The sequence below is a fragment of the Herpailurus yagouaroundi genome, unplaced genomic scaffold (genome assembly GCF_014898765.1).
Source record: "Herpailurus yagouaroundi ecotype Mexico unplaced genomic scaffold, PumYag 190, whole genome shotgun sequence".
NCBI lineage: Eukaryota > Metazoa > Chordata > Mammalia > Carnivora > Felidae > Herpailurus > Herpailurus yagouaroundi.
Genome location: NW_024412421.1, coordinates 10298288 through 10312445, shown reverse-complemented (window position 1 = coordinate 10312445; position 14158 = coordinate 10298288). Strand labels below are relative to the sequence as shown.

Here is a 14158-nt window from a genome sequence, read left to right as displayed (position 1 = left end):
AAGTGGGGGGAAGGGGCAGGGACAGAGGATCCAAAGTGGTCTCCTATGCTGAGAGCAGAGAGCCCGATAAGGGGCTCAAACTCTCCAACCATGAGATCATGTCCTAAGCCAAAGTCTGATGCTTAACCAGTTGAGCCACTGAGGTGCCCCTATTCATTTATTTTTTTCATTTATATTTTAAGATGTTTGTTTATTTTGAGAAAGAGAGCACACGAGCAGGGGAGGGGCAGAGAGAGAATCCTAAGCAGGCTCCACACTCTGTCAGCACAGGGCCCAATTCGGGGTTATTTATTTATTTATTTTGAGACCGCACACAAGTAGGGGAGAGGGGGAGAGGGAGAAGCAGAAGGCCAAGCCGGTGCCACGCTCAACACAGAGCCCGGTGCGGGACTCGATCTCACAACTGTGAGATCATGACCTGAGCCAAAATCAAGAGTCAGATGCTCAATGGACTGAGTCACACAAGTGCCCCAGTGTTTTTTTGTTTTTCTGATTGCTGTGGTATCTGTAATTGTGTCCTTTTTCATCCCATGTATTGATGGCTTGTATTTTTATTCTTATTTTGGCTGGTTTCTTAATTTCTCCTACCTGCTTTCTCTGGGGTATTCTTTACTTCAAGTTTATTCTTTTATAATTTCTGTCATAAATGAGTGTCAGATACCTAGCTAATTAATTTTCAGCTTTTCTTTTTAGTTATAGGCACCTGAAAGTGTAATTCTTCCTCAGCTTTCACTGTATACGATTTTGTATTTCCAACTATTTTTAAATATCCATTATGATTTCTTCTTTGACTTCTGAATTAGAAACATTTTTTAAAGTTTCCAAACATCGGGGCGCCTGGGTGGCTCAGTCGGTTGGGCATCCGACTTCAGCTCAGGTCACGATCTCACGGTCCGTGAGTTCGAGCCCTGCGTCGGGCTCTGTGCGGACAGCTCAGAGCCTGGAGCCCGTTTCAGATTCTGTGTCTCCCTCTCTCTCTCTGACCCTCCCCCGTTCATCCTCTCTCTCTCTCTCTGTCTCAAAAGTAAATAAACGTTAAAAAAAAAATTTTTTTTAAAAAATAAAGTTTCCAAACATATTCAGGTAACTCAACTATATTTCACAGGACTAAGATGAAGCTCTCCCCCTACCCCCACATTTTAACACCTTATCAGTGGTATCTTAGAATCTATGACATATAATATTTATCTTTTGTTGTTGATATCTCTCTTAATTGCATCGTGGTTTATATGTGCTAATTCTTTTGAAATTCCTTTAGACTTGCTTTGTGACCTACTCCTAAGGTTAATTTTTACAAATGTTCTGAGTGAGCTTGAGGAGAATCTGTTTGTTTATTTTTTGCAAATTTCTGGGTTCTATGTAGGTACCACCAAATAAGCAGGTTAATTGTATTGTTTATATCTTCTGTGTCTTCACATATTTGTCTGCTTGCTCTGTCAGTACTTCAGTATTTTGAAATCTCCCACTATAATGATTTCTTGATTTTTCTTCAGAGTTCTGTTGAATATCATCTATTTTAACCTCTTTTTTTTTTTTTAATTTTTTTTCAACGTTTATTTATTTTTGGGACAGAGAGAGACAGAGCATGAACGGGGGAGGGGCAGAGAGAGAGGGACACACAGAATCGGAAACAGGCTCCAGGCTCTGAGCCATCAGCCCAGAGCCCGACGCGGGGCTCGAACTCACGGACCGCGAGATCGTGACCTGGCTGAAGTCGGACGCTTAACCGACTGCGCCACCCAGGCGCCCCTATTTTAACCTCTTTAATTAGAAGCATACAGGTGCAGAATTGTTATTTGTTCATAATGAATTAAACTTTGTTTCATTATAAACTTTACCTCTTGTAATGTTTTTGGTCTTAAAGTCTGTTTTCCTAATACTGTGCCGGGTAGCTCAGCCTTCTTTGGGTTTGGCCTTAGTGACTCTTGCTACTCTTTGTTTTCAATCTTTCTGGGTCTTGTTTTTGTTTACTTTTGTTAAATCTTTTGGATTGTCTCATAAATGTCTGATTTTAAATGGAGTATGTTCATCTGTTTTTACAGGTGGGCTTGGATTTGTTGGGATTTTTGACACAGTTTCTGCTGTCTTAATGTTGCTTGTCTTTTTACTTAAAAGATATTTTTCCTTGTATTTTTAAAAAATTAATTATGATTTTAAAAACTTTGGTTTATTCGTTTTCTTTCTACTGGTTTGGATTCATGCGGTGTTTCTATTCTTTTGGTGGCTAACCTTGCAACTTACTAGGAGTACTTAGCACAACCTAAAGTTAAATAGCTGTCTTCCTTTCCTACAAAATTATACATTGACCTTAGAACTTTGCACTCTAATCACCTCTTCCTTACATGCTACTACTGTCCAGGACTTGAGTATGGTCGTGTTGAACACCACAAATTAGATTGTGTTTGCCAGTTCCTTTGTTCACTATCCCTTCCTTCTGTGATTAAAGCCTTCTTTCTGGGATCATTTCATTCCTTGTTGAAGTGCATTCTTTTTTTTTTTTTTTTTTGACTGCCCTAAATATTAGCAGTAATGGTGGAGCTTGGGGTATTGCACTAAGCTACACAGCAAGGGAAGTACGTTCTCTAGACAGTCTTTCAGTGAAGGTCTTTTGGGTGACTTTTAGAATCACTAACATGTCACTAAAGAGATTTCCTTTAATCTTTAAGAACTTAAATAAATTTTCATCACGTATGAAATTGTCCAGATATTCTCAAAATCCATCTGTGGTTCTAACCAAGATGAATGATAAGGACAACAAAGAATCTGAAGTTTAGGTGATGCCTGAAGGTCTAATGCTTCACCCCTTGAATTGGCCAGGGGTTTATGTTGTCCTTATAACAGTAATGTAACTGGAAGGAGATTAGGAACCTGAAGTGAAGACTTTTCATTTCAGATCATCCCAGCTCTTTGAGGCTACCTAAGGCCCATATAATGGTTATTGGAATTCCTGCATCCCAAAGTTTTAATCCCCACAATTGGACATAGCTCAAATTACCATGTTTTTTGTTACAGCTCAGAGAGCGGGAACAGCGTGAAAAGACTGAAGTCGGACACTGACCCAGATGACAAGAGTCAAGGTAGGGTGGCAGCTTTCATTTCACTGTTTACTTGTAATACACATGAACCATAGTACAGGGCTGGACCGCAGCACAGCTGTGAAGGAATGCATGGGTCTCTGAGCAAGCCGATCTAAATTTAGTTTACCAAACTGTTTTCTACCAGGCAGGATTTATACCCAAGAGTATATGTCAACTGCCCTGCCAAGCAATATGTTAGAAACCAGTGGGACTGATAAATGACAATTGTGCTTTCCCAGAAGTGCTTACAAAGCCAAAGCCCTGTCTGCTCACAAAGGGTTTTTCTCTGTGTCCCCCAAATGTCAAGTTTCTTGATTTCACCTGGCTGGCTACCAGTGAGAGGTAGAATGCCTGGCTCTTGCTGATGGTTGGAGCGGATTGAGCCTGGAAGCTTAATACAGTCTCCAGAAGCATACTTTCTTTGGTGGTTACTTTTATGCAATCAAACCTGGCACTGTATTAAGTGGCACAGAGTTGTAAGTGAAGGTGAGTGTTCCTGAGGGCTGGATCGGGGATAAGAAATCCAAGAGCGTTTTTAGTTCTACCCCTGACTCCCTGGGGGACTGAGATTCTGCGCTAAACTCAGTGGGTCATCTATAAAACAGGGCTTACACTGATTTCTCCCTCAAAATATAATGGATATTTAAAAATGTATATCTGCTGAGCACCAGTAATGGTGCGCTGTTGCTGATAACTTTTTGCTCTAGAATTACTTTTAAGAAGGACATTGAATGAAGAGTCTTCTTTCTACGTATATATCCTCTTCCATCCAATTCTGCTTCCCAGAGAGAAACAGTATTATACATTTCTTATGTGTATATCCGGAGCTATTCTGTGTCTGTATAAGCAATTACAAATATTAAAATGTTTATTGAGATAACTTAAAACATATTCAAACATTGAGATAATAAGGAACCCCATCATGTAGCTTCATCAGTTTTTTAACACATATCCAATCTTACTTATACCTCCTTAACTATAGTGTTTTGAGGCAAATGTCAGACATTATATTGTTTTATCCATAATTCTTCTGTACATATCACTAAAAAATAAGGGTTCTTTGTTTTGTTTTGATTTTGACATCACAGTGATCTTTTTTTTTTTAATATGAAATTTATTGTCAAATTGGTTTCCATACAACACCCAGTGCTCATCCCAACAGGTGCCCTCCTCAATGCCCATCATCCACCCTCCAGTGATCTCTAAATAATATCAGATAGCATATTAGTATTCATTTTCCCCAATTTTCTCACAATTTTTTTCTTGACAATTGGTTTTTCAATTATTTTTTTTTAATGTTTATTTTTGAGCCAGAGAGAGAGCAGGGGCTTGAACTCACGAACTGCGAGATCATGACCTGAGCTGAAGTCAAATGCTCAACCAACTGAGCCACCCAGGGGCTCCACTGACAATTGGTTTTTTAAAAATTAGGATCCAGGGGCGCCTGGGTGGCTCAGTCGGTTGAGCGTCCGACTTCGGCTCAGGTCACGATCTCGCGGTCCGTGAGTTCGAGCCCCGCGTCGGGCTCTGGGCTGAGGGCCCAGAGCCTGGAGCCTGCTTCCGATTCTGTGTCTCCCTCTCTCTCTGCCCCTCCCCCGTTCATGCTCTGTCTCTCTCTCTGTCTCAAAAATAAATAAACGTTAAAAATCAGGATCCAAGCAAGGATCAGTCATACATTGTATCTGGCCTATATGGCTTTTAAAAAAAATATTGAGATACAACTCAGTGCCATAAAATTCATTCTTTGAAAGAAGCACAATTCAGTGATTCTGTTTTAATATGTTCACAGAAATGTGTATTCATCACCACTGTTTAATTCCAAAATGTTTCATCACCCCAAAAGGAGTCCCCATGCCCACTAACAGTTATCCCCGTTCTTCCCTCTCTCTAGCCACTGGCAACCACTCATCTACTTTTCTCTCTGCGGACTTGCCTTTCCTGGACATTTCCTATAAATGAAATCAGTCCATCTGCGGCCTTCTGTGTCCAGTGTCTTTTCACGTGCTTACAAAGGTCATCCATGTGGCAGCACGTATCGGGACTTTTTACGCTGAATAATATTCTGTTGTATGGCATGCTGCATTCTGTCCAGTCATCAGTTGATGGGCATTTGGATTGTTCACACTTTGGAGCTACTCTGAATGATGCTGCTAAGAACATTTGTGTACAAGTTTTTGTGTGACCAGCTATTTTCACTTCTCTTGGGTGTATACCTGGGAATGGAATTTCTAGGTCATATGGTAACTCTGTGTTTATATGGTTAACTTTTTGAGGAACTGCTAAGTTGTTTTCCGAAACAACTGCACCATTTTTACATTCTACCAGCAGTATGTGAAGGCTCCAGTTTCTTTATATCCTCGTCAACACTTGTTATTGTCTTTTTTGTTTTGTTTATCTTTGTGGGTGGGAAGTGATACTTCATTTCTCTAATGACTAGTGGTGTTGGCATCATGTACTTATTGGTCATTTGTATATCTTCTTTGGAGAAATATTTACTCAGATCCTGAGCCTATTTTTAAATTAGGTTACTTGTCTTTTTACTGTCGAGTTTAAAGAGTTTTTTATATATTCTGGTTACTAGACACCTGTCAGATAGATGATTTACAGATATTGTCTCCCTTACTGTGAGTTATATTTTCATTTTCTTGATAGAGTCCTTTGGAGCACAAACATTTTCAGTTTTGATGACATCTGACTTACCTATTTTTTCTTTAGTTGCTTGTGCTTTAGGTGTCGTATCTAAGAAACCATTGCCTAATCCACAGCCATGAAAACTTACACCTGTGTTTTCTTCTAAGTTTTATGGCTTTAGCTCTTCCATTTTGGTCTTTGATCCATTTTGAGTTAATTTTTGTATATGGTTTGAAGTAGGGATTCATTTTCATTGTGTGTATCCAGTAGGCCCAGCACCCTTTGTTGAAGAGACTTATTTTTTCCAGACTGAACTGTCATGGCACTTTCGTTGAAAATCAGTTGACCAACATGTATGGGTTTATTTCTGGGCTCTCTCTTCTCTTCCATTGATCTGTATGTCTATCCTTATGCCGTTACCACACAGTCTTGATCACTATAGCTTTGTAGCAAGTTCTGAAATTAGGAAGTGTGAGTCCTCCAACTTTGTTCTCTTTCAAGATCATTTGGCTGTTTGAGGTCCCTTGCATTTCCATATGAATTTTGGGATCAGCTTGTCAATTTCAATAACAAAGGCAGTTGGAATTTTAATAGGGATCACCTGAATCTGTAGATCAGTCTGGGAATATTGCCATCAGATAGCATCTTAACAATAGACTAGTGTGCCTTTTAAGTCTCATTTGGCCTATAGGTTCTTCTTCCTTTTTATGTTTATTTTTTGCTTCCTTTGTTTTTGTGAAGAAACTGGGTCTCTTTGTCCTGTGGAGTTTCCCATGCTCTAGATCTTGTCGATTATATCTCCATGATGTTCCTTTATTCCTGTGTTTCCTGTGAAAATGGTAACTAGATCTAGAGCTTGATCAATTCAAGTGTTTTGGCAAGAATCCCTCATATGTTGTTTTGTACTTCCTGTCATCGTCATTATTTTAATTAACATACTCTGTTCACTGTTTAATTCACCTGTAGTACCTTGGGAATCATTGCATGACTGTACATAAAGAGCTTCATTCCTTTTTAAGACTATGTAGTATCCTGTTATATGGTTGCAACATAGTATGTTTTTTCTATTTTTTATGATGGACATTTAGATTGCTGCCATGCTTTCTCTGTCATGATGTTTTATTAAAAACTTTGTACATGCGTTATTTTTCACACCCATGATATGTTAGGTTAAATAGAATTATTGGGACAGAGAAGATATACATTTGTAATTCTGATAAATATTGTAAAATTGCCATGCAAAGAAGTTATCCCAGTTTACACTCCCATCAGCAATATAGGACTTCCATTTCACAGATGTCTTTTTAATATATAGGAAACTTGCTAATCTGGATGTGTAAATAGGATTAAGTGTATACTGTGGGTGTATACACATGCACATACACACAAGTACATAAAACTTCATAGAAATCTTAAATGTACTTCAGCTAGCCCTGTCTGTGTCTGGTGCTTATTCCCTTGTAGGAAGTATTTGCACTAGTCAGTGGAAAGGAAAACTTGTGTGGCAGTTTTGTTTTTGTTTTTTTTAACGTTTATTTATTTTTAAGACAGAGTGTGTGAGTGAGGGAGGGGCAGAGAGAGAGGGAGACACAGAATCTGAAGCAGGCTCCAGGCTCCAAGCTGTCGGCACAGAGCCTGATGCGGGGCTCGAATGTATGAACCATGAGATCATGACCTGAGCTGAAGTGGGACGCTTAACTGACTGAGCCACCAGGTGCCCCACTTGTGTGGCCTTTTGAAACCATCTTAGGGGGCACCTGAACGGCTCAGTTGGTTGAGCATCTGACTATTGATTTCGACTCAGGTTATGATCTCACAGTTTGTGAGTTCGAGCCCTGCGTTGGGCTCCGCACTATCAGTGCAGGGCTTCGATTTTCCCTCTCTCTCTGCTCCCCCCCCCTGCTTGCACTCTGTCTCTCTCAAAGTAAAATAAAATAATAATACTTGTTTAAAAAAAAACCATCTAAGGCAGACACCATGTTTCAGAGCCACCTTTTAATCTCTTTGTCTTCCCTTCCACTCTCACAGCAGCATTCTTAGAGCTGGGCAAGAGATACCCTCTTTTGCTAGTAAGGCCCCATTGGAAGAATATCCCCTAAAAGCTTGCTTGAAAGTCTTTTCCTTCGCAGTAGAAAGCTTTGTGCCTTTGTTCCCCCCAGAAAAGAACTCTGTGACCCTAATGGAGATTCAGGTTTCCCCCATTGGGGGCTCTGGACTTAGGCTCTGAGCAGAGCCAGTGAACGCACAAGTTGGCCCCATCGACTCTCAACTCACGCATCTGTTTGAATCCCAAGAACATTCCCTATTAGTAATTTTCGGTGTTAATTTGGTATAACAACGTGGTCCTGCAAATGCAGAAGCTGGCAGGAAACTTCACCAAATGGGTGAGATCAGAGGGCACCATTTTGTTCTCTTTGGACAGTTGAACTATTTTTGGAATGAAATTTGTCAGAGTTGCAGTCTCTTTTCTTTCTTGAAACCTAGATAATCGGGAGATTTGGTCTTTTGGCTTAAACTCTGCTGATGCCATTGTGGTCCAGATTTCTTGGTTTCATTTCGTGGCTGGCTTCCGTCCTTCCGTTAGGCCAGCTCTAGTCTTGCACAGGTACTCTGAACTTGATCCTCCTTTTCTATCTAAGATAGACCCTAAAATTCAATTCACCCTTGAAATTCTTAATAAAATGACATCTCATTGAACAGCTTCACATAAATTACTTTTCTGAGTAACTGATTTATGAATCAGGTTTTTTTTAAAGCAAATATTTCATTTTTTTAAATATATATTTATTTTGAGAGAGAGAGAGAGTGTGTGGGCAGGGGAAGGGCAGAGAGAGAGGGAGACACAGGATCCAAAACAGGCTCTGCACTGACAGCAGAGAGCCTGATGGAGCTCGAACTCATGAACCGTGAGATCATGACCTGAGCCCAACTGAGCCACCCAGGCATCCCTTAACCGAATATTTCTAACAGAATACTGAAAGTATCACTGTATATGTGAAAATAATAATACAGGGAATGTTCAAGTAATGAATAATGTACAATTTGATGTTGGGTCCCAAATTTTCACCCCTCCCCCCCAATTTAGCTATTTGCAATGAAATGTGTAAAATATCTTTAACACATGGCAAATGCTGGCCTGCTCTGTGCTAGACCCCATGCTATGGGGATGGAGTGGTGAAGAAGGAGCCCTTGCCCTCAAGTGGCTTACAATGAGAACATACAGACAAGCAACCCGTTTTGTTGTTAGACTGTCCATTCTTCTGCAGCCTTCCTGGCTGTAAGAGTGGGGTGCCCATGAGGTTACAGAGATACATGGGGCTATTCCTCCCCAATTTAAGTAGACTATGATGCTCTTTGAACTTTTGCATTTGCTTTTCTAAAAAATTGTCTGCATTGGCAGTATATGCATAGAAAATTCAAAAGGGGCAAAAGAATAAATAAAGTTTATTTATTCATTCTAAAATTAAAAAAGTTTGGTGGGGCGCCTGGGTGGCTCAGTCGGTTAAGCGGCCGACTTCAGCTCAGGTCACGATCTCGTGGTCCGTGAGTACGAGCCCCGCGTCGGGCTCTGGGCTGATGGCTCAGAGCCTGGAGCCTGCTTCCGATTCTGTGTCTCCCTCTCTTTATGCTCCTCCCCCGTTCATGCTCTGTCTCTCTCCCTGTCTCAAAAAGAAATAAACGTTAAAAAAAAATTTTTTTTTTTAAATAAAAATAAAATTTAAAAAGTTTGGAATAAAAAAAGTTAAGTCTCCCTGTTCCCCAACTGCTCTGCTGATCTCCCCAGGACAACCACTGTTACCAGTTTTATATGTATTGTTTTAGACATCGTCATGCACGTCCATGGGCATGTTCCCCTCCCTACAGATTATAGCTTACACATACCCTTGCCTCTTTCACAAAGCATAGTGGTTTGGTACCAGTACGTAGAGGCTTTACTCTTCTTCATGGCTGAATAATAGCCCATTACACTGGTCCCTTATTAATGAACCTTTCAGTTGCTACTGTCAACAGTGCCGCAGGGAATGTTCTCATATGAACATCATTTAAGATTGAAGGACGTTGCCAAACTGCCCCACATCCTCTCAGCAGCATATGAAGATGCCTGTTCCCTATATCTTCCCTCCTTATAGATTGTTTCCTCTCCCAAGTTTAAATGTCTGTTTTGCTTTTTCTGTGAACTATTTGTACCTTGTGTCCAGTTTTCCATTCGGTTGTTGGTTGGTTGGTTGGTGTCGGAAGAACCTGATCTCACGAAGAAATTGACTTTTGTGATATTTGTTGCAAAAATCTGCCTCTGCTTTCATGTAGTCTTGTAATCACCGTCTTTACGATCAGTGTCGGCTCTCAGTCACGTTCTTACATCTCTGTGTTTCAACACTGCCTTTCTTCAGCAGCTTCTTTTTCCCCTATTAGAACTTCCTGTAAGACCAGCAAATCCACTGAGCTTCTCAACCCTGTGTACTGGCCGCTGGAGGTCTCTTCTTGCTTCTCAGTGGTAGTTTTGACTTCCTCCTGACTTCATATACTTGGAACCATGTATCCTTTTCACATTTACATAAAGTGTCAGTTAGGGGCTTGTAAAGGCAAAAGCCAGGAAGGTATATGCTTGTCAGCCTGAGACACTGAGGTTTAAAGTCCAGCACTTAGTCTACAGTGAGCTCTGGTATCACTCTAGTACATTATTTTTTGATTCAGATTTAGTTTAACGTTTTCTACTCTAAGTGGCCTTTAACCTTGGCCTGGTCATTTGACCTCCTTCATCAGTAAGATGGGGATACCTACATAGCAGGTTGTTGTAGTGGTTCATTGAGTCCGGAAACATTTAGAGGCAACAGGAGTGGTGGAGTAGAGTCCTTAACTTCTCTTTTTACTTCTAAGTGCCGTATTCCCCTGGATTGAGGCTTTCCATCACTGGGGTGCTGCAGTGACTCTGGGTTTCCCGGAGCAAAAAGCCTTAGCTACGTGGTCACATTCTGCATGGCTTTAAAATGTTCTCTGAGTGTGGCTTCAGTTTTCTCAGTTGTAAAAGAGGAACACAGCTGTCCAATGCAGGGGACAGTAATGATGACTGCACAGAGCGGTTTGGGGCTTCAGGGTAGAGCCCGAGGCGCTGTGCCCCGCAGGTGGAAAGTACCCTGTGAATTTTGGGCAAAATGGTGAAGTCACAGTGCTTCCTCCTGTTTTGCAGAAGCCCCGTCCTGCATGTCTCTTGGAAGCACGTCCCTGAGCACTCCTTCCATCCACTGCCCCTCCGCCGCGGTCTGTATTGGCATCCTCCCAGGCTTGGGTGCCTATTCCGGCAGCAGCGACTCCGAGTCCAGCTCAGACAGTGAAGGCACCATCAACGCCACTGGCAAGATCGTCTCCTCCATCTTCCGAACCAACACCTTCCTCGAGGCCCCCTAGCTCCCGTGTCCCTCCCAAGCTCCTGCCCAAGAGTAGACCGGACGGTTTGTTCTGCCTACGGGCATTACCTCCCTCAGAACTCCTTTGCCTGCTTCCTGTGCACACCGTGACATTTTTAACCTCATCTAAAAATGTGCCAGAGTCCACTTGTGGCCCGACTTGTGTTTGGTTTCTCTTTTCACTCCAGTGCAGATGTCCAGACCTGTCCTGCTGCGTCTTTCCTTGCTGATGTGCTGGGGGGAGGGGAGGAGGGCTCAGCAGAAACTCCACTGAAAATGCCCTGGGAAGATAGGCACCCACTGGTGTGCAGAGTGTTTGGATCATGTTGCTTTCTTTTTTTCCTTTCCCAACAGCACAAAGAAGCAAGGGCAGTTATTGGACAGGTATTATTTAAACATTCGGCTCTAGATGACCATCCCCTTTGGTTGTACTGCATTGTGGAACACATGGGGGACGGGGGTGGGTGGGAGAAATGAGCCGGGTGACGGAATGGCGACCTCCCTTGGAACTAACCAATTCTCGATGTTGTGTGACTAAGTAAAGATTCTGAACTGCGTCTGCAGGGAGTGTCACTTAACACTCATCACTTATTGTGAAATTTCTCCTTATTCTTCCTTCCTTTTCCTTCTCCTTCCCCTTCCTCCCTCCATCCAGTGGTGTTTAAGACTCTAAAGCTTGGAGAAACAAACAGGCCTTATCTCATCGTGGCCAGGAAGCAGAAGTGCTGTTTAGGTGTGTAGATGCAAGGACTTATTTCTGGCAGCTTGTAGGATCCTGAGTGCACACCAGTGGGACACACCTGCATCTTCTGCCCCTGCTGGGTACTGTCGAGGCCCCTCTCCATTTGGTACATTTATAGTTGTGGCTTCTAACCACGGAAGCTATTACTGGCCTAAAGGTGCTGCCCGTCCTTTCCTCCCCTCTGCTCTTTCCCCTTTGCACACAGGGCAGCTTTAAGGCTGTGAGCAGCGAAGACTTAGAGGTACTGTCCCACCTCGGTCTCCTAAAGGGAAGCAGGCACTTTCCCTCCAGGATGGAGGCAGATGAGGTATGAAGGCCTTATGGACCGAGGGAGGCATGGGCTTTAAAAAAAAAAAAAAAAAAAAAAAAAACGGCTCCCCACTTCAGGAGAATGAATCTGTACGGTTCTCTCTTCCCCTGGGTTCCTACGTCAATTGTTTCTACTTCTCTGGGTGTGAGACGGAGAGAGACACACAGAGAATGTGTTGACACTGTGATGCTGGCAGGCAGAGAAGCTACTCAGTCTTCATGTGGGCAGAGAGGCCCCTGGATCTCCTCCAACCCACTCCTTTTCCCCTTCCCTTGCAGTGACACTTTGGGCCTGTTAGCAGATGGTGACTTCCCTTCACCCATACGTGATGCCTTGTGAATTCTTCCTCCTTTTCAGAACCACTCAGTGCTAATTGTTCCCGTCGGTACAGGCGCATCAGCTTCATCCTAACAAACAAGACATTTAGGTAAAACTGTGTAGGCACCTTCTGCTTCTCTGCTTCATTGTTCCTGCGATCGCGCTGTCATTATTACAGCACGTACCCAGAGCAACCTCACCTCATTTCAGGAGGCAGACCAAGGATTCAAAATCACCGTCTTTGTGTGGTTTGACTTTTAGGAAGCCATTACTATACCTTGTGGCCTCTGTTGTTGTTGGAAGTTGACAAAAGGTTACAGGGATTAAAACTGTATGTTAACTTGAAAGCTGATACGTGTCAGAGAACAAGATCTTGCTTTTCCTGTACCGAATCTTGCACTCCCAGCCCCCTCCGCATTTACCAGCACGGCTAGATTGTGTTGAGAAAGTTGAGGCTCTTCAGATGGAGATCTCTGCTCTTGATGTCACAGGAAAGACTGAGAGTCACCGGTGGCACCTCACTGTGTTCATTGTACCTGTTGGTATAGAGTCCTGGAACAGAGACACACGCCCCATAGAAACTATGACTAGCAGAGCAGGATCTGGTCTCCCCAGTAGAGGAAGCAGCCTTGGAAAGCATCCAGTGTAGACAGTGTGGTTCAAACCCAAAGAAGGATGGAAAAAACGGGCTGCTTTAATCTACACAGTGCAGCACTCAGGCCTTAATAGATAATTGGGGTTTTATAACTAGGTGACAAGGGATAAAGGCAAAGTGTGTGTACTGGGGGGCCGGGGGTGCTTACATTGTCCTGAGTGGTAGTAGTCTTACAACTCTTGAATCCTGCAAGGGAGAAAGCCTGTCTCTGAGGATCTCTATTGCCAATTCTCTCTGGATGATCTAGTCTGTGTCACACCGTGCCCTCTCAACCAGTTCTGCTAACTTCTGGCCCTGTCATTTCAGTGGGGAGAAAGCATGAAATTCAAAGCATTCATTTTTCCATCTATAAAAAAGCTAGGGAGCTGATGTGACTGGACCGGAGAGGTGGCTGGTGATCTGTTTACATAGGACTTCCCTGATCTCAAGACCCCAGAGGAGAAAAAACCTGGCTTCTCAAATTTAGACTGGGATGGGGGTGGGGATCTCTAGCTTTCTTCAGACGTATCTTAGACCGGACATTGGAAGTTGGGCCCCTAACTAGGGATGACCAGTGCCCGCTCTTTGCGTCCTTGTTCTTTCCAGTTTCCACCTTAGGTTCTTCCCTTCTGGCTACCTCTTTTCTACCCAGGACAAGCTGCTTTTGCCTAAGACTTCCCCCACTGCTTCTGCTTCTCCTTGGGAATGACGCCTAGTTCCCTCTTCCCTGGATGTACCATAGTGGTTTTGTGCTCGGAGCCAGACATTTTCTAGCTGGGTCACTGGGACAAGGTCCATAACCTCTCTGGGCCTCAGTTTCCTCCTCGGAAAATAGGAATAATGAGACCAGCTTTCTAGTGACGGTGAAAGATAATCTGGATTAGGTACTTAGTGTGGGATCTGGCACACAGTGCTCAGTAAATGGTAGCCATCTTCAATAGCCCTGTTACTGCTGGCCTCCCGTGTTTTGCGGTGGGCGTCCAGAGCTTCCGTTAGTGCTGATTTATGGCAGGTTTTCCCCATCCTACTGGCAGTACTTGG

At 42.8% G+C, this 14158-nt stretch overlaps 1 protein-coding gene across 7 annotated transcripts in view; it reads left to right on the top strand.

Moving 5' to 3' along the window:
* PSME3IP1 (proteasome activator subunit 3 interacting protein 1) overlaps positions 1 to 11272 on the top strand; it is a 31788-nt gene extending 20516 nt beyond the window's left edge. For all 7 annotated transcript variants that reach the window (XM_040498093.1, XM_040498096.1, XM_040498099.1 and 4 more), the window contains exons 6-7: positions 3013 to 3077; positions 10897 to 11272. In XM_040498093.1, the coding sequence (XP_040354027.1) occupies positions 3013 to 3077; positions 10897 to 11114 (283 nt within the window). In that variant the 3' untranslated portion in view covers positions 11115 to 11272. The remainder of the gene's footprint in view (positions 1 to 3012; positions 3078 to 10896) is intronic.
* Positions 11273 to 14158: the final 2886 nt, after the last annotated feature.